This window comes from Cydia amplana, chromosome 22 (assembly GCF_948474715.1).
Source record: "Cydia amplana chromosome 22, ilCydAmpl1.1, whole genome shotgun sequence".
Lineage (NCBI taxonomy): Eukaryota > Metazoa > Arthropoda > Insecta > Lepidoptera > Tortricidae > Cydia > Cydia amplana.
This window is the reverse complement of record NC_086090.1, coordinates 12030303-12051341: the sequence shown is the minus strand read 5'-3', so window position 1 is coordinate 12051341 and position 21039 is coordinate 12030303. Positions and strand designations below refer to the sequence as shown.

Genomic DNA, 21039 nt, shown 5'->3' with positions numbered 1-21039 from the left:
CATTGAAAACTATGGGAACCGATTTTTAAAAAGTTTTAAATTATTTTTATTCCATTTGTAAGCGAAAGCAGAAACATTGTCTTGAATATTTTGTTATCCAAGTTGAACTTCACAAACATTCTCTTCATTAATCAAAAGTTTGGCGCAGCGTCCCATGTCCCATCGTCGCGCCGCCATCTCCTCCTACTTTATATATCTAACTACAACATCATATGAATAGGTACGCTCGTAATAGAAGTGTGGGTCTCGATTAATACTGCTACGTACGCTGGCAACATCGGCCTTTGAAGGTCAATATTTGACAAATGGCCGTGCAAGACAATCTGTCACTTTCTTTTCGAAGGAATAAACACTGCGAGCCGTTTATATTTTTATATTAAACAATGGACGAAATATGTAGATTATGTTGCTCCACAAAATTCGTAAACAATCATTTATTTGACGAAGAGAACGCTTTGTACTTAAAAATGTCTCTTTTCTTGCCGATAAAGGTAAATGGTTTGGTCGGTTTGTGTTATGTATTTTTATGTGGATGTTAATGTTTAACCTGCGAGCTGTGATGTGCAGGTGGTGCGGAGCGACCGGCTGCCGCAGCGCGTGTGCGACCGCTGCAGCTGCAGGGTCAACGACCTGTACCAGTTCTGCAATGAGACAATTGAAGTGCAGCATAGGTAAGTGCAGTTCTTCTGCTACAGAATGCTCAATATTACTGATGTTCGTCAGGTACAGCGATATCCCTCAGGAATTAGTTACTTACTTAATGTTTAGTCATTTCTTTAACTGACTAAACCACATACCTCATATTTTTTTTAGAATTAAATGGCTTTCTGCAACCAAGCCATTCTATATTAGCATTTTTAATTTCCAAACTGTCAGGCATTAAGAATACTAATTTATTGATCTTAAGGTAAGTAATTAAATTCGTTTATTCATGGCAAACTAAACTACATTTAATACAAACGTATTACAAAAAGTATATTTTAAACAAAAATTATATTTTACCACAAAATGGTCCCGCCTCAACATAATGCTAACCCGAGAGTCGGCGCTGGTCTTCCGGCGAGACCATTTGTGGGCCACGAACGCAACCATGCAACACGGCCCTACAAGTAAATGAACGCGTCCACTTTACGCTCTGCACTGAGGTTGTTTAAGTACTTTTAATTTAATGAATTGAGAGTGTGTAACCTGAATTGGAACCTTTAGAGGATAACATCCGGAGTATCCGGACATAAGAAAGCAAAATGCTGAACTTAAAAGGGAGACCTTTGCTAGCGCTTCGGTCTGTTAGTTTTTGCCCACACTATTGTTTTCATTCGTACATCTCATTATTTATAGTTTTTTTAAATGCTGTAACAGCTTTATGGTGTCATAAGTATCATAACTCATAAAATTGGATCGTGTTGTGAGGCATTTATTTGTGTGTTCATCTCAGATTATTGTTCCCGAGTTATGCATTGCTGAGTAACACTATCCCATAACTTTTATTTATTTATTGTTATAAAGGTATAAGTATTCTTAATTTTAGTTCAATCAGACATTGAAAACGGATATAGAAACCAGCAAACATTGTAAAAAATTAAAAAAGTAATGCCTAGGTACCCTTCAGTCCTATTGTGTAATTGTGGATGCAGAAAATTTGCCATTCAAATGATTAACCTTTTGGCCTCAGCACCAGACTTTATAGTTCTGAATGTTCTGACGGTTTATTATTCTATTAACATATATAACATATTCTTGCATGTAAAGAAACACAAGGAATTACGTGCGTTGACCTGCCTGTTCCTATCTCTATCGCACGCGCATAATTATATTGCTGTCCCGCTCGCACAGAGTCAGTTACAGTGGCATCATAGGGGGACGCACATTGTAACTGGTGAATTTCCAATATTACTTGGAACTCCAGTAGCAGTAAAGCTCTTACGGTAGATGTCGCTCGGGTCCCCTTGACCTATATACGATGGAAAGATTTACTGGCCATGCCATGGATGAGGTCTTGGTGGCTCAGATGGCAGCGCGCTGGAGTATCGATCCAGAGGCCGTGAGTTCAAGTCTCACCCAAGACAGTAATTTTTCCACTTTTAAAACGTACCGTACGTTTTTATTAGCTATAGCTTGTGACTTTGTCTGTATAGAAGGCATTAGATTGAGTCCTCAACAATGAACCTGTTAGTAGTATCCCTGATTCGAGCCACCCCACACTCGCGTCTCCAGACCAGCTGTCATGGTCGCATTTGTATCACCTGTCATGCTATGCGTCACTTTCGCACTTACATATTTGTTAGAACGTGACACTCGTGACAGCCATGGCGATGGCATCTTAGTCCTACAGGGCTTCGGCGTCTAGTCAACTCTATGGCTGCTGCTCGACGCATCGTTAAGGCAACTGCGCATCGACGCCATTTTCCATAGCGCTGACTAGACGCCGACGCTCGAAAGACGCTAGTGTGGAGAGGGGAGGGCTTTATCGACGCCATTTTCCATAGCGCTTACTAGACGCCGACGCTCGAAAGACGCTAGTGTGGAGAGGGGAGGGCTTTATCGACGCCATTTTCCATAGCGCTTACTAGACGCCGACGCTCGAAAGACGCTAGTGTGGAGAGGGGAGGGCTTTATCGACGCCTTTTTTCATAGCGCTGACTAGACGCCGACGCTCGAAAGACGCTAGTGTGGAGAGGGGAGGGCTTTAGAGTATAATTCCTGGCTAAAAAGATCCTACTCAATGTTGTAGTTATATAAATGCGAATATTTCAGCCAAATCTGTTACGTTGTTGTTGCATAATAAATAAACTTGAAACATACGAGGGCTGTTTGATAAGTACCCGTTTTCCAAATGTATTAATATCACGGGTCGAAAATATGTATACAATCGTTTTAAGCCATTTTTCAGAGGTGGGAAAATTTAAAAAAAAAACAGCATTCTTTTGTTTTTTTCTCATTTGACAGCGATTCAGTGAAAGCGTGAACTTAAAATTGTGAAAATGGAGAAAGAGCAGTATCGGTCTGTAATTAGATTCTTGTTTTTGGAAGGAAAAACATGTGATGAAATAAAAGTAAGAATGCAAGCGGTTTACCATGAATGTGCTCCTTCTATGACAACCGTCAGATACTGGTTTAACCAGTTTAAGCGGGGGAGAACAACCGTCTTTGATGAGGATCGCCCAGGCCGCCCAATTGAGGTGACTACAGACGATATGGTTAAGAAAATTGAAAATATCGTTTTAGCCGACCGCCGAATTGAACTTCGAGAAATCGTTGATGCTGTAAATGTTCCAATCGAGCGGGTACAAAACATATTAGAAGAAAAATTGGGTATGAAGACAGTATCGGCGAGGTGGGTGCCGCGTTTACTCACGGAGAAGCAAAAACGGAACCGACTGACTACTTCGGAGCAGTGTTTGGCCGTGTTCAAACGTAACCCGAAGGAGTTTCTGCGTCGTTTCGTGACCGTAGACGAAACGTGGGTCACCACTACCCCCCGGAAATGAAAGGGCAGTCGAAGCAGTGGATTTTACCGGGTGAACCTGCGCGAAAGATAGCAAAAATCGTTCCATCGGCTGGAAAGGTCATGGCGACCGTTTTTTGGGATTCGCAGGGTATTATACATATTGAGTTCTTAGAAAAGGGGAAAACGATAACAGGGCAGTACTATGCCAATTTATTGGATGAATTTGACGCTGGGTTGAAGGACAAACGACCCCATTTAAAAAATAAAAAAGTACTGTCTCATCACGACAACGCACCAGCTCATTCGTCTAGAGTTGTGATGGCTAAATTAACACAATTACGCTACGCCCTATTGCCTTACCCCCCGTATTCTCCAGATTTGACCCCATGCGATTTATTTTTGTTTCCCAACCTGAAAAAATGGCTCGGTGGTAAGCGATTTGGATCAAATGACGAAGTCATTGCCGCCACAGAGGCCTATTTTAATGACTTTCCGAAATCATACTTTTTGGATGGTTTATTGAAGCTTGAATATAGGTGGAACAAGTGTATAGAGTTAAAAGGAGACTATGAAGAAAAATAAATGCATATAAACAAAAACAACTGATTATTTTTTTCATAAACGGGTACTTATCAAACAGCCCTCGTAAACATCCACATTGCGGTGATGAGAAACAAAGGCAAACCTCCTTGTACTTCCATCCATGTAGGCAAAGTTATTTATAATATAACTGATGAATAACAGAGGATTTCAACAATAAGCAGACAGTTAAATAATTGTATAATTTAAAATTAGTATTAGCTAGTAAGTACCCGTAACTGTCTGGAATGTAAATTGTCTGTATTTATAAATTATAATGCCTAATTAACCGTCACACAGTCGATAATTATATAGTTCAATGGCGGGCGAGTTCGATTTAGAACTATTGTTGCACTGACCCCATTGTTTTTAAGGTCTCCATAGTTATTTTCGTTTAATGGTATCAGAATATTCTCAAGGGTTAGGACCCTGGATTATGTAGGCATAAGTACGTCGAATTTCTACAATAAATAGTTTTAAACGAATGCAAGTTAATGCAAGTTACATAAAATATCTGGGAGAGAAATCTCGGAAACCGAACCAACTTTATACAGTCGAAAGTTTTAATTTATGACCAATTTTGTACCTTGTCACAGTGACAATAGTTATGAGGTCTCTAGCGACTTTCATATTGATTGTCACTGTGACAAGGTACGAAATGGGTCATAAATTAATACTTTCGACCGTACCTACAAGAATTGCTCATTTAAAGGTTAAAAGTTTGAACTATGTAACTCGTGTTCCAGGCTACGCGCCATCTTGCAGTCCTCAGGTCTACCAGTGGAGGACATTGACCTGACGCTCGTCAAGGACAGCCCTCGCTGCGACGCCTCCACGCAGACCGAGCCCCTCCCCCCGCCGCCGCCAACACCCCCCACCCCCCCTGTCAAACAGGTAAGATCGCTTTTAGTATTAAGTCTGCCGATGGATGATATCGACCAGACACTCAAATGCCTGGAACTGACTGCTGTCATCTGATCTTACAACACAAATTAGTAACTAGCTCTTGTGGTTTTACCGCGCAAAATGTAAGTGCTTTAACCCTTAAATGCATGATATTTTTGTAAAATTTCCTAATCAATTGAAATAGACGGGTAATGTTGTATAGATTGTGGCGAAAAATAAAGAAAAAAATCATAGTAATTAAAAAATATATATTACTAGCGACCCGACCCGGCTTCGCACGGGTTAACAAATTATACATAAACCTTCCTCTTAAATCACTCTATCTATTTCAAAAACAACGAGTTGCACTCCGGGAGTGCCGGCAGAAGTGATAACTTGAATATTAACGTTGTGCATTTTTGATATTTTGGAATGGTTAGGGAATAATTTTGAACGAATTGCTTTAATTATCAGTATAAAATTCATTTGGCGCGCGGTTTATAAATAATCTATATTGATTATTAATCTTATCACTACGTAATTTCGGTAAGGCAAGCCCGGCTTTTGGGCTTGTATGGAAGTACCGCCACTGTATTGTGATGTTATGACAATATAGGTTAATGTTATAATTTATAACTTATAAAGTATAAACATATTACAAATATTACATCTACACCCTTTTTCTATGCTGACACCCGATGTCATCTTGACTTTTGCAGTTTTAATTTCCTATATTTATTAAACACAATGAACGATGCTATACAAATCTATGCCTTGCTTTGCCTTAAATATTCCTTGAGAACCGATAGCTACAGAAATATCTACCTACATTTTCTACCTACATGTGTTTTATGAGTCACATTTCACCCGAGCGTAGCCGGGTTTTCATCTAGTATATTTATAAAGTACTCACTCATTTTCTTTCGCTATTTCTTCGTCACTTTTTTCTTTAATAGATGCACTTTGTTCAATTTCCATATTTTAAACACTTTATATAATTATGTACACGAATTTTACGAGTACACAGACGGTCGAGCCATCAGCAGTCACCATCCATGGATGTGCGTAGCACGCTGTAACACAAACACACACGCACATTCGCGCAAGCGTCCTGCGCCGCCTAAACGAAACAGCAGGCTCAGGCATACATTTTCGCCGCGCGGTAGAAAGAGAGGGTTACGTCTTACGTCTTACGCTCTCGCGAGTTTAAAATTTTTTCCCCCATCACAAAAAGTGCACAGCGCCGCTAAAGAAGTTTTCACTTAAAAAAACCGCATCAAAATCCGTTGTTTAATTTTAAAGATCTAAGTCTGATCTAAGCATACATACAGACAGACAGCGGGAAGCGACTTTGTTTTATACTATGTAGTGATTTTGAAAACGTAAAAAGTAATAAATGTCAAGTAAAGTAATAAAAATGACATTTTGGATACCTGCATATTGAACCTGGCCCCTGGGCCATCAAAATATACGATGTAGATCTGCAACTACATCATTATGCATTTAAGGGTTAATGCTGATTATGAGTCAACTGCTACATACTGAAAAGCATTAAAACACGTACGATTTTGAATTTATATTACGTTACAGGAGCCAGAGCTGGAAACGCGGGTGAAGGTTGAAGCCGAGGATGTGTACGAACACGGCGCTAGCGTGCCGTCGGACACCAGCGACGACCTGTCGCTGGTCAGCCTGAAGAAGAAGCGGCTCAAGCGAGAGGGGCAGGCCGCGGGGAAGCGGGGGCGGAAGAGGAAGAAACAACTCAAGGTACCATCATCAAAGTCAAAGTCAAAGTCAAAATATACTTTATTCATGTAGGCCTAGCAACAAGCACTTATGAATCGTAACATACTTATAAATTATCTTAAGCTAATTATCAGAGCAATTTATTGATGTTATTATTCCATAAGAATATTGGATTATTATACATCTATGGCAGTGGTTCCTAACCTGGGGGTAATTACCCCCGTGGGGGTAAAACTGGTATTTTAAGGTGGTAATAAGATAACCTAATATAACAATACAACAAAGGTACACGTTTTATTTTTTATTACCATTAAGGGGAGGGGTAAAATCTAGTGATGTACCGACTATTGATTTGGCCGACTAGCCGACTAATCGGCGCTCGGCAGGCCGATTAGTCGGCCGACTAGTCGGCTAGTTGGCCAGATCATTAGTTTGGTCTAAGTTCGGTTCAAATGCACTAAAAAACAATCGTTTTACCCTTTCGTCGCGCTATTTATCATATTATTATATTATTACGTGTTATTACACTAAAAAATTAAATAAACAAAATCTTAGGTTATATTTCATACGGCGACCGCATAATCGGACATAAAAAAGCGACCACAAGGTCAATAATTTCGAACAAAAGTTTTCGTAAGCACCATAAATAAAAATTTGGGTAAAATAGGTAAAAAGCTTATGAAAATATGTGCTGTTTATTTCTTTTTGCCCTGTTTTTCTGTCACTTATAAAGTGCCGACTAATCGGCCATTTTTGCCGACTAGTCGCCGACTAATCGCCGACTACAAATGAGGCCGAATAGTCGGCTTTCCCGACTAGTCGGCGACTAGTCGGTATATCCCTAGTAAAATCAGGTTCCCTAGTTAGTCATAGGAGTGACCGCACTGAAAAGGTTAGGAACCACTGATCTATGGCCTTTTGAGTCTATTACATTACTAATATACAATACAAGGTGTCAGTTAGAAAGATAAAACGTTTTCAAAGTTAATGCGAGAGAGCCAACACGACTGTAAGCTTGACAATTTGTTACTAATTGTATAATTGGTTAGTAATTCTAGATATATTTCGATTGTGGCCACGGTTTCGTTTTTGCCATTTTGGTTACGGAGCTCTAAAAAAATTGTGTGAAATTGTGAAATACATACGTTCTGTAAGTGTAAGTTTTTTTATAGAATCGCTGGTGGCCTAGCGGTAAGAGCATGCGACTTGCAGTCTGGAGGACTCGGGTTCAAACCCCGGCTCGTACCAATGAGTTTTTCAGAACTTATGTACGAAATATCATTTGATATGTACCACTCGCTTTTTGGTGAAGGAAAACATCGTGAGGAAACTGTTTAATTCCAATAAGGCCTAAGTAGTTTCCCCTCTGGGTTGGAAGGTCAGGTGGCAGTCGCTTTCGTAAAAACTAGTGGCCACGCCAATTCCTGGGACTAGTTGCCAAGCGGACCCCAGGCTCCCATGAGCCATGGGAAAATGCCGGGATAACGGGAGGAAGACATTCTGTAACTTTTGTAATAAAATATTTATTTATTTTATTTATTTATTTAAACTTTATTGCATGAATTACAAATAAAATGTACAAATGGCGGACTTAATGCCTAAAGGCATTCTCTACCAGTCAACCATAGGGCTAAACAGAGATGTAATAAAAATGGTGCGAGAAGAAAAGTAAGAGAATTTAATTAGGAACTATTGCAAACAACTGAAAAACATAATAAACTACATATACAATACACAGATAGAAATAATAAAATATATACAATGAATATACTACTACATAATTCTCACATACATATTAATATATTACGACGGATACTACCTATTCATACTCTTGTTTTAGCAGATGTTTATGCAGCATCCTCTTAAAAGCAAATTTGCTCGGGGCTTGTCTTATGTTGAGAGGGAGTGAATTCCAGAGACGACTCGCCTGGACAGCGAAGGAATTTTTTTTATTTTTTTTATTTTTATTTTATTTATTTGGGGCATCAACAGCAATACAAAAAGTACATGATACATAGCACAATGAACAGAAAACAAAGCCAGTAACAGATGTCCACAATAATACAGCTAACATGCAATAACAAGTGGCAATAATATAAACATCTTTAGGAAAAATGAAGGGAGAGAAAAAAAAAAAATACAAAGTAGGTGTGGGCTTGCGTAACGTGTGTGTGTGTGTGTGTGTGTATGTGTGTATGTGTCTGTGATAGTGTGTATGATGTGATGTATGATGTGATGTATGATGAATTAGTCATGAAACCAGTATGGTGAGCGGGAACTGAAAGTTTGAGAATACGAGAGGATCGCAGCTCACAGCCCGGGCGAGGGGTGTCAATAAATATTCAATTTTGTCCAGGAATGGAACCTGCTGATGGGCCAGCTGCCATCCGGGCTGTCTCTAGAGCCGGTGGTGGTCAAGCGGGAGCCGGATGATATATCAGCAGACGTTCTGGTCAAGCGTGAGCCGGGCGACGACAAGTTCGACTGCTGTATCTGCTTCGCGCAGTGCCATAGTCGCGGGGAGATGCTGCAGCACTACAGGTTTGTTGCGTTTTATTTCTAAAACCATTCTATATTTTAGGAGGTTTTCTCAATACAGAGTGCGGCTGTGGATTTAATACTGAACAATTTTTACCGTTTCCTCTGAAATCGCTTAAAAACGCATAAAACCGATTTCCGAGTGCGAGTGTTCTATGAACAAAGTTTTGTACGGATTGCAAATATTGACATATTTTACTATAACGTTCTCTTGCAATTTCGGGACGTGTTTCATAGGAGGTGAAAATTGTCTACTACGACTTACATATTCGCCTCGTGCAAAGTACGGCTAAGGGTCGCCCGTGGGAGCCGTCCCCTGGATAATTATAACAAAAGGTTAGGGGTCACAAAACCGTGCGTATTTTAGAAAACCGGTTTTTCGGTTTTTGTGCAACATCAAAACCGGGTTTCCGGTTTTTTCGGTGAAATGAAATGAAATGAAATGAATAGGTAGGTTAAAGAACTCTTCATAACTATAAAATAAGTGAGTCGCGAGCCACATTTTTAATTTATTCTTAAAGCCCGCGGTGGTAGCTGCTTTTCTAATACTATCGGGCAAGCGATTGTACACGCTAGGTCCCAAAATATGTGTCAATTTCGCAGATTTGGCGAGTCGGTGTGTCTCGATAGGTGATTTAGATTTTACATATAACTTGTAAAATAAGCAAGTATTTTTTAGGATTTCTATTTACTCTATACTTACCAAGACAATCAAATTCCATCAATAAAGTTTATAACCTCATGGTCAACAATTCTGAAACGGAATGCCTGAGCATGCCTGAGCAAAATATTACATGACAACGGGGTGGACATAGTCCTCCCTCAGGAAACACACACCGCTGATAATACCCAACTCGCTAAACGAGGTAAGTTACAAGGGGTTTGATTTGGTTGCGGCCACTACATCAGCTGAGGATATAAGAAATCTGATGTGGAAGGCTATCATGGACTGGACAGATAGGAACAACACTTTCTTAGCCATTTCTAACAAAGGCAAAGGAACCTGAAGGAACAAAGAAGAAGAAAACTGTATATAGTAAATATCGCGAGATTGTATTTTGTTATAATTACTACAATCAACATTTTTAACTAGAGATCAAAGAACGTTCCTTCTAAAATGTTATTTAAACTACGTAGTACAGGAAATTAAGGGATATTTAGTGAAAATAGTAAGCAGTTTTTTATATAATACCTACGTATACGGACTTCGTATAATGTATTGTGTTATTCTAAATATAATAACAAACTCTGAAGTAATTGTTGCTCATCAAAATAATTAAACTATGTTTATAAAACTGTAAAATCGAAAACCTCGAAAAAGCCGGTTTTATCAAAGTCAAAAGTCGCAGAGAGATAATCTTAGAGAGCAGTACAGATTTAATCTTGTATGTCCAAAATCAAACAAATCAAACAATGTTTTACAGAAGTACATTTAATACTGCAATACGAGTTTTTAACGCCCTGCCAGTTGAAATAAAAATGTTGGAGGGGAATCGCTTTAAATTAAAATTAAAAAACTGGTTAATTGAAAATGTATTTTACAACCTAAATGAGTTTTTTCTGGAATCATCAGTTTGTTAAGTATAAGTTAGTAAGCTAGTATAGTTAGTAGTTTTAAGATCTTATTGTATGCTCGAAATGGGCAACTGTTGATTCGATATCTCATGTTTATGACATCTTATGTACACAGTTTACAATTAATAAATACTTTACTTTACTTTAAAATCCGGTTTTGGCAATTCGCTGAAGACACGGTTTTTCCGGTTTTTTCGAATTCGGTGAAACCGGGTTTGTGACCCCTACGAAAGGTCTATTTTGGAAACGGAAAGTTTTAATTTTCATACAAAAAATAAATAAATAAATAAATATTATAGGACATTATTACACAAATTGACTAAGCCCCACGGTAAGCTCAAGAAAGCTTGTGTTGTGGGTACTCAGACAACGATATATATAATATACAAATACTTAAATACATAGGAAACAACCATGACTCAGGAACAAATATCTGTGCTCATCACACAAATAAATGCCCTTACTGGGATTCGAACCCAGGACCGCGGCTTCACAGGCAGGGTCACTACCCACTGGACCAGACCGGTCGTCAAAATAGACAGAAATGAGTATGAGTTTAGTAAAGTGTCATGCGGGCCACGAGTAGTGGACATAGCGCACTGACCACGGCCATATTTCCTCCCGCAGACAGCACGGCGCGGCGGCGGGGGAGGCGGGGCAGGCCGGGGCGCCCGCGCCGCCGCCGCAGCCCGCCGGCCGCCCGCCGCGCTGCCCCAGGTGCTCCAAGGTACGGATACTGATTCATTTCTAAATCAAATTTCTATTACACCTTATGTGTATAATTGCATGAATTCTATAGTGATTTAAATTGTATTTTTTTTTCCTTATTTTCTCGTAATGCATGTTAATTATAAGATGTAATTATTTTTGAAAAGATGTGTCCCGCCGAGTTTGTTGCCGGTCCCATAATGGGATACCCTCCTCCAATTGAGGGGGGATTTAAATCTTCTCGGGGCAGAGGTGTAGGGTTGGAGCCGGTCTACCTAGCTTTATTTGACGTTCATAAGCGCATTGTAATTATGCCTACTTGAATAAACTATCTTTTATCTTTATCTTATCATTGCTTATTCACTAACCAGCGGTATTTCCGGACCGACCTTCAAACCTTCATCGAAAGACCGTCCTCCCATTTTCAAGCCCGGCCCCGCGTGTACGACCTCTCTGATGTTGCGGGTGTCCATGGGCGACGGTGATCGCTTCCCGTCGGGCGATTTGTCCGTTCATTTAGCTTATTTACCATTAAAAAACAGTCGACACCCCTATTCGTGTTCTGGACCAGCGGTCGGCAACCTTTTAGCGGCCGAGGGCCACATAGTAGTTAACGGAGTTGACTCGGGCCGCACTTTGTTAATATTTATGACTTTACATTGTCGTTTGTCAATATGTATTACATACAAAATGGCCAGGGAGGCTCGCGGACCGCAAGTGACAGGTTCACGGGCCGCAGGTCGCCGACCGCCGTTCTAGAGTATAGATCTAATACCTTTAAACGAGCAATTCTTGTTTATATATATGACACCGTAAGATTGTGAACCCGTTAGTTTATAATCTAACGTAGGTTAGGTTAGGTTAGATTATAATCTCCCTACCGTCAGTTTATAATGTAACTAGCGAGATTATAATATGACGAGTGTTTACAATTTTACGGTGACATATATATATATTTCGGGGATCTCGGAAACCGCTCTAACGATTTCGATGAAATTTACTATAGGGGGGTTTTCGGGGGCGAGAAATCGATCTAGCTAGGTCTTATCTCTAGGAAAACGCGCACTTTCGAGTTTTTATATGTTTTCCGAGCGAAGCTCGGTCACCCAGATATTAATAATTTATTTTTCGTATTGTAGATAATGGAGGCCGACGCGTGGGCGGCGCACTGGCTGCGGCACTGGGAGAGAGACCGGCGGCCTTATCGCTGTGCCCGGTGCGAGAAGACCTTCCGCGACCACCACCAGATACTCAAGCACGGTAACACTTCACTAATCTTTATTGTATGGCAACACCAAAATGTTCTAACACAATCAATTCGACAAAATTGTACCCCAATTTTGACCGATAAAACAAATTCGTATTTTCACAATTTTTGATTTGTTCGATTGGTCTCCGCCCCGAATACCAGAATAATTATTAAAACCGTTGGAAAAAAATACGAAAGAAAAATATATATTTTTTTATATGAAGTGAATTTAATAGTCTTCCTTCAAAATACATTTTTAGCTTTATATTTTTGAATGTGGCAATGGCAATACCGTACAACGTCCGGTTGACTTTTCCATTTACATCGTCGGTTACTTTTGGCAAAGGTGAATTTCTTTCTTAATAATTATTATCGAATGAGTGTTAGATTTTACACATCAAATACATTTATTGATTCTTTGGTTTAGATTAATATTTGTAGTAGTTTTTCCAAAATACGCGGGACAGAGTTGAAGAAAAATACCTAATGATTTTTTTAGTATGACGGAGTAGGGTACTTTCCTAATAGTCAAATCGGTTCCTTTTTTCGAACTGTCACTGAACTGTGTTTATTTCGTCCACGGGGTGAAATAATTTAATGTCTGTAATTTTCTGTACAAAACAGTCTGCCGATTTTTGCGGGGGAGGGGAACGTCAAATGTATGCGTAACGTAAAAATAGCCATGTCAGATAAACGTCAGTCCATACATTGTGTATGACCGTTGGCCGCCTATTTTCGACAGAGGGGAAAGCCTGTTAATGGCTACTCCGTTTAGTTGTATCCTCCAAGATATTCTTAGTAAAAATATAAGAACTGGTGAAGATATTCGGAACGTGACTGTTTGATGTAATTAGTGTAATTACAGGGTTGACGCATAAGGGCGAGGCGGAAGGTCCGACGCCGGGGAAACGGTTCGTGTGCGACCTGTGCCCCGAGGGCTTCGTCTATATGAGGTACGTTTGTGCGTATGTGGCTTTCCGGCGGAGAAGGGGCCTTATACTTCATAGTATATGCTACGCTCGGCCGGCAACCCCTCACTTCCCGGCCTCTGTAGCAGTGTTTGCAAAAAATAAAGTCGAATTGACGATTGATGATTGAGGATTGACCGATCAATTCGAATTGACGATTGACGAAACTAATTCTAAATTTACTGATTGAAGATTGACGATTACTAATCGTTAATTCGAATTGATCGGTCAATCCTCACCTCAATTCGGATTGACGGTTACTTTGTATGTACCTTACCTACCTAATGCCCTTTTTATTTAGGCTATTTTTGGAAACTGACCAAATGCGTTCAAAAGCGGTGTCTGAGTTTACCAAAGGTGCCGAAACATGTTTTCGACGGCAATATGAAGGATGTCCTTTTTGGAACATTTTCAGGACTTTCCTTGAAATTAACTGATAGCGTTCAAAATCGATATCTGTGGTGCTCAAAGGTTTCGAAACTTGTTTCCGAGGGAAATGTTGAGAGATGTCCTTTTTTGGGACATTTCTAGAAATTACCCGATTGCGTTTAAAATTGATATCTGAGGTAACCAGAGGTTTCTAATATTCTAGTATTGCCGTCGGAAACATGTTACGGAACCTTTGGAAATCTCAGATATCGTTTTAAAGTGCCAACGATCAATGGTTAATCTAGATTGAGAATTGATTTAATCCGAATTGAGGATCGATGCGTTAATTCAAATTGATTCAATCGGATTGACGCGTCAATCAGAATTGAATCAATACGAATTGATCGATTCGGATTGATTTAGTTCAGATTGATGCCAACACTGCTCTGTAGTAACTAGAGATGCAACGGATAGTTGTTTGGCCGGATACCGGATACCGGATATCTGGCCTGGACACTGGCCGAATATCCGGTATCCGGCCGCCGGGTATTCGGCCGGCGGAACTGTACCTATATTTTGAGTTTTGCAGGTGCGCGTCGTGCAGGTTTCGACCTGTTTCGTAGTGAACGTTCGCGCGGACACATTTCTAGGATCGTAACGAGTTTAATCACTTTTAAAAGAATAAGCAGATTCGATTATGACCGTGACTGTTTTTTAGATTCCATTTTTTACACCAAAATGTGTTAATTTTACTATCCGGTATCCGGCCGGATAGTAGGTCACTATCCGGTATCCGGCCGGATAGTAGGTCACTATCCGGTATCCGGCCGGATAGTAGGTCACTATCCGGTATCCGGCCGGATAGTAGGTCACTATCCGGTATCCGGCCGGATAGTAGGTCACTATCCGGTATCCGGCCGGATAGTAGGTCACTATCCGGTATCCGGCCGGATAGTAGGTCACTATCCGGTATCCGGCCGGATACTAAAGTAACGGCCGGATAGGCCGGATACCGGATAGTAACCGGATATCCGGTGCATCTCTAGTAGTAACGTACATTTCTCCCTGCAGGTACCTGCTGGCGCACCGCACTCGCGCGCACCCCGAGGCGGCGGCGCGCGCGCTGGCGCTGCGCTGCGCGACGTGCGCGCGCGAGTTCGCGCACCTCAACTCGCTGCGCCGGCACCTGCGCGCGCACAGCGGCGAGAGGAACTTCCTCTGCTCCGTGTGCGGGAAGGCGCTTTCCTCCAGGGAACATTTAAAGTTCCATTTGCGGATTCACGCCGGTTACAAGCCTAACGTGTGCGGGACGTGTGGAAAGGTGAGTTTCACCTCCTATGTTTTCAAATATCAAATATCAACATTTATTCAGCAAATAGGCCACAAGGACACTTTTACACGTCAATATGGAATTTACATACGGCAAAAAAAACCACATCAACAATTATAAAATACAACTGAGCCGTAAATATCAAATCAAACTAACATAGAGATGTATAATGTCTCTAAATGTCGAATTACAAAAAACGCAATAACAATAGTACTTATTGAAAAAAAAAAACAAAGATACAAAAACTATAATCTAAAATTATTTAGAGATGTAAATGTCTCTAAATGTCATCATAACTAAAAGATTACAATATATAGTAGTTAATCAAATTATCCTTAGAGATGTATAGAGTCTCCAAGAGTCAAAATCCTGTATACCTAATTAAAACATTCATTAAATTAAAGAAAATGATAGTAAAAATAAAATAGCATACGAGAACCGAATGAGGTGTGTCCATGTAATTAAACTCAAAAATAAAGTTACTAAATATAATAGCTCGTGTTAGCTTAAATAGACCAGTCTCCACAAACAGCACCCGTTCACGAGTATGACGCGTATCTCAGCCATCGCCTCTCTCAACCTTCATTCGGGAAAGTGGCGACCCGATCAACAACGCCACCGTAAGCAAAGACTTTTAAGCGAGCATGACATATTCAAGCTGCCGGGCCATTTTATTTTTTATTTTTACTTTATTAGGTACACTAAACAGACATCGTACAATATAATGGGTAATACAATTGTACATTACGGCTTAAATCTAGCACGAGATCCAAAACAAGTGTACACAGCATGTTTTACAATTTAGCGGAAATATTACAAACTAATTAACACCATATTATAGCTACAGTGAAAAATATCAGAGAAATTAACACCATATTATAGCTACAGTGAAAAATATCAGAGAAGAAAAAACTATCTAAACATTACAATATAACGAGTAACGAACTTTACATATAAAGACTATTAAACATCACAGATGAAACAAACTTAGAGGATTAAGGCAGATGTCATCAGTTTAGTGGGAGAAGAGGACGCCATCAGCCAAGCACTTCCTAAACCTAGCGATGTGAGGGTCAAACATATCAATGCCCCTACCGCGATGATCACCGGCTGTTAAATCGTTATATTGGCGGCACATTCTTGTAATTGGATTATACAATGAAGTGTTGTTTTTGTACACTCTAAGTGCGAAAAGTTTAGTGTTACAACCTCTAAATCTAGGTGTGTTAAAGGTAATGGATGATAATAATATGTCTGAGAGTTCGCGCGTCTCTTTCTGAAGACATTTACAAGCGCGCGGCGAAGTCCGGCCCTTCTTATGTTCCAGTACGGTTTTATAAAATGCGTCGTTGCCCGTTCCAGGGATTCGTGAAAAAATGCAACTTGACTCTCCACGAGCGCGTGCACTCGGGTGAAAAGCCTCACGTGTGCAGCCACTGCGGGAAGGCCTTCAGTCAGCGCTCCACACTCGTCATACACGAACGATACCACAGGTGAGACCACGCTCCACACTCGTCATACACGAACGATACCACAGGTGAGACCACGCTCCACACTCGTCATACACGAACGGTACCACAGGTGAGACCACGCTCCACACTCGTCATACACGAACGATACCACAGGTGAGACCACGCTCCACACTCGTCATACACGAACGATACCACAGGTGAGACCACGCTCCACACTCGTCATACACGAACGGTACCACAGGTGAGACCACGCTCCACACTCGTCATACACGAACGATACCACAGGTGAGACCACGCTCCACACTCGTCATACACGAACGATACCACAGGTGAGACCACGCTCCACACTCGTCATACACGAACGATACCACAGGTGAGACCACGCTCCACACTCGTCATACACGAACGGTACCACAGGTGAGACCACGCTCAACACTCGTCATACACGAACGATACCACAGGTGAGACCACGCTCCACACTCGTCATACACGAACGATACCACAGGTGAGACCACGCTCCACACTCGTCATACACGAACGATACCACAGGTGAGACCACGCTCCACACTCGTCATACACGAACGATACCACAGGTGAGACCACGCTCCACACTCGTCATACACGAACGGTACCACAGGTGAGACCACGCTCCACACTCGTCATACACGAACGATACCACAGGTGAGACCACGCTCCACACTCGTCATACACGAACGATACCACAGGTGAGACCACGCTCCACACTCGTCATACACGAACGATACCACAGGTGAGACCACGCTCCACACTCGTCATACACGAACGATACCACAGGTGAGACCACGCTCCACACTCGTCATACACGAACGATACCACAGGTGAGACCACGCTCCACACTCGTCATACACGAACGGTACCACAGGTGAGACCACGCTCCACACTCGTCATACACGAACGATACCACAGGTGAGACCACGCTCCACACTCGTCATACACGAACGGTACTACAGGTGAGACCACGCTCCACACTCGTCATACACGAACGATACCACAGGTGAGACCACGCTCCACACTCGTCATACACGAACGATACCACAGGTGAGACCACGCTCCACACTCGTCATACACGAACGGTACCACATGTAAGACCACGCTCCACACTCGTCATACACGAACGGTACCACATGTAAGACCACGCTCCACACTCGTCATACACGAACGGTACCACAAGTGAGACCTCACGTGTGCAGCCACTGCAGGAAGGCCTTTAGTCAACGCTCTACACTCGTCATATACGAACGATATCACAGGTAAGACCACGCTCCACACTCGTCATACACGAACGATATCACAGGTAAGACCACGCTCCACACTCGTCATACACGAACGATACCACAGGTGAGACCACGCTCCACACTCGTCATACACGAACGATACCACAGGTAAGACCACGCTCCACACTCGTCATACACGAACGATACCACAGGTGAGACCACGCTCCACACTCGTCATACACGAACGATACCACAGGTGAGACCACGCTCCACACTCGTCATACACGAACGATATCACAGGTAAGACCACGCTCCACACTCGTCATACACGAACGATACCACAGGTGAGACCACGCTCCACACTCGTCATACACGAACGATACCACAGGTGAGACCACGCTCCACACTCGTCATACACGAACGATACCACAGGTGAGACCACGCTCCACACTCGTCATACACGAACGATACCACAGGTGAGACCACGCTCCACACTCGTCATACACGAACGATACCACAGGTGAGACCACGCTCCACACTCGTCATACACGAACGATACCACAGGTGAGACCACGCTCCACACTCGTCATACACGAACGATACCACAGGTGAGACCACGCTCCACACGCGTCATACACGAACGATATCACAGGTAAGACCACGCTCCACACTCGTCATACACGAACGATACCACAGGTGAGACCACGCTCCACACTCGTCATACACGAACGATATCACAGGTGAGACCACGCTCCACACTCGTCATACACGAACGATACCACAGGTGAGACCACGCTCCACACTCGTCATACACGAACGATACCACAGGTGAGACCACGCTCCACACTCGTCATACACGAACGATACCACAGGTGAGACCACGCTCCACACTCGTCATACACGAACGATACCACAGGTGAGACCACGCTCCACACTCGTCATACACGAACGATACCACAGGTGAGACCACGCTCCACACTCGTCATACACGAACGATATCACAGGTAAGACCACGCTCCACATTTTCTCGGTTGCACTCTAATACTTACTACTTGTTTTAATACCATTGGTCCGGTTTCTTCTTGATATTTTTTCATCGAATAATAAGTAAGATCACATTGAACGGACTGAACTGAAACCCTGCAGCTAGAGAGTGTGTATGAATTGTAAAGGCAGCGTTGGAACCTCCTATTTCTTGGCGAATATCTCAAGTCCATGATAAGTTTCGGCTTTATGCCACAAGATGGCAGACCCATACAGGACCCATACCATCAAAAGAAGCGCTGGTGGCCTAGCGGTAAGAGCGTGCGACTTGCAATCCGGAGGTCGCGGGTTCGAACCCCGGCTCGTACCAATGAGTTTTTCGGAACTTATGTACGAAATATCATTTGATATTTACCAGTCGCTTTTCGGTGAAGGAAAACATCGTGAGGAAACCGAACTAATCCCAATACGGGCCTAGTTTACCCTCTGGGTTGGAAGGTCAGATGGCAGTCGCTTTCGTAAAACTAGTGCCCAAGCCAATTACTGGGATTAGTTGCCAAGCGGACCCCAGGCTCCCATGAGGACCCAAAATGCCGGGACAACGCGAGGAAGATGATGATGATGGCAGACCCATACAGATTATAGAGAGCAGAACCTGCTGAGGCGTGACATGTCAAAGTCAAGTTTAAGTTTACGATTTAGGCCACAAGATGGCAGACCATAGTGCGTATAAGCCTAATTGATGTTTTATTTGCACAGCGGCGCGCGGCCGTACGTGTGCGCGCTGTGCGGGCGCGGGTTCGTGGCCAAGGGGCTGCTCTCCATGCATCTCAAGACCACCTGCATCTAGCACACACACTACACACAGCACACTACACACTACACACAACACACTACACACAACACCCTACACACAACACCCTACACACAACACACTACACACAACACACTACACACAACACGCCACACGCCACACGCCGGACGACACACGACACGCCATCTGGCGGCGACTTGCCCGACATAACCAGCTGACTGAGCAAAACTTAGCACCAAAGATACATTGATTGAGTAAGATGTGTAAAATCTTAAGATAATTTCGTGCTTCGGATTTGACAGGTAAACGAGATGGCGCTGTACAGCTCCATGCATTTTGCGGTTACTCTGATTGTCAAAAGTTGACGTTTGACAATTCAGTTGGCGCAAAACATATGGCGCAGTACAGCGCCATACGTTTTGGATGTCAAACAAAGGATCACGTTTTTTTCTTAGACTTTACCTCTCTTACAATCTCTATTACAATTATTTATCTTTGTCAGCAATCTGACCGTCATTCTAGTGTCTGCGATTTAAGATATGAAACAGTTATTTCGCCTCTATTTTATGTAGGTATTCGGAAGGGTAGATCCTTTCTATGGTGGGTAAACAAAAAGGAAGGAATGGACAAATTGACACGCTTCTGGTAAGCTTCCGTTGGTTAAGAGCGATCGTACCGGTGTTCTAAAAGGTACCAAGTTGAAATCTTGCCCTAAAGCGGTGAACTTTTCCATTTTACTTTGATTAAAAAAATATAACTGAGTTTAGGCGTGGGTCTCCTATGAGACTGTTATATCTAAATTTTTACAACATTTTAGTTATTCGGTATGATAGTTCCAAAGCTGTGTGTGGCTATTTTAATATTAACAGTGATGTAGTGTATAAGTGTGTCAATGCATATCAATCTTATATTCATTTAACCACACGATTAAAATAAAATAAAGTTAATAAACCCTTTTTACACGGAATGAAAGTCTAGTTTCGGTATGTGTTGACACAGTTCTGATGATGTTCCTTGAGGTACTTAGACAAAAGTACCCACAAACTATGGAATCTACAGACACAGCAATTTGTTGGAGCAACCGAAGGCAATCACAAAATACTATATGTAGCCTCTAGACT

General features: G+C 42.0%; 1 protein-coding gene across 1 annotated transcript; it reads left to right on the top strand.

The window, feature by feature from the left end:
• The first annotated feature begins 234 nt into the window (after positions 1-234).
• LOC134658543 (zinc finger protein 135-like) lies at positions 235-19954 on the top strand. The gene is made up of 11 exons (XM_063514228.1): positions 235-491; positions 568-671; positions 4774-4921; positions 6503-6679; positions 9015-9199; positions 11399-11498; positions 12619-12739; positions 13594-13681; positions 15137-15386; positions 16758-16888; positions 19864-19954. Exons 1-11 carry the CDS (start codon positions 384-386, stop codon positions 19952-19954), a joined length of 1503 nt encoding a protein of 500 aa, XP_063370298.1. The 5' UTR covers positions 235-383.
• Positions 19955-21039: the final 1085 nt, after the last annotated feature.

Coding starts and splice junctions, on each gene's coding strand:
- LOC134658543 (XM_063514228.1), top strand. CDS start 384: ATGGACGAAATATGTAGATTATGTTGCTCCACAAAATTCGTAAACAAT. Junction 4,922..6,502: donor CCACCCCCCCTGTCAAACAG/GTAAGATCGCTT, acceptor ATTACGTTACAG/GAGCCAGAGCTGGAAACGCG. Junction 16,889..19,863: donor ATACACGAACGATACCACAG/GTGAGACCACGC, acceptor TTATTTGCACAG/CGGCGCGCGGCCGTACGTGT.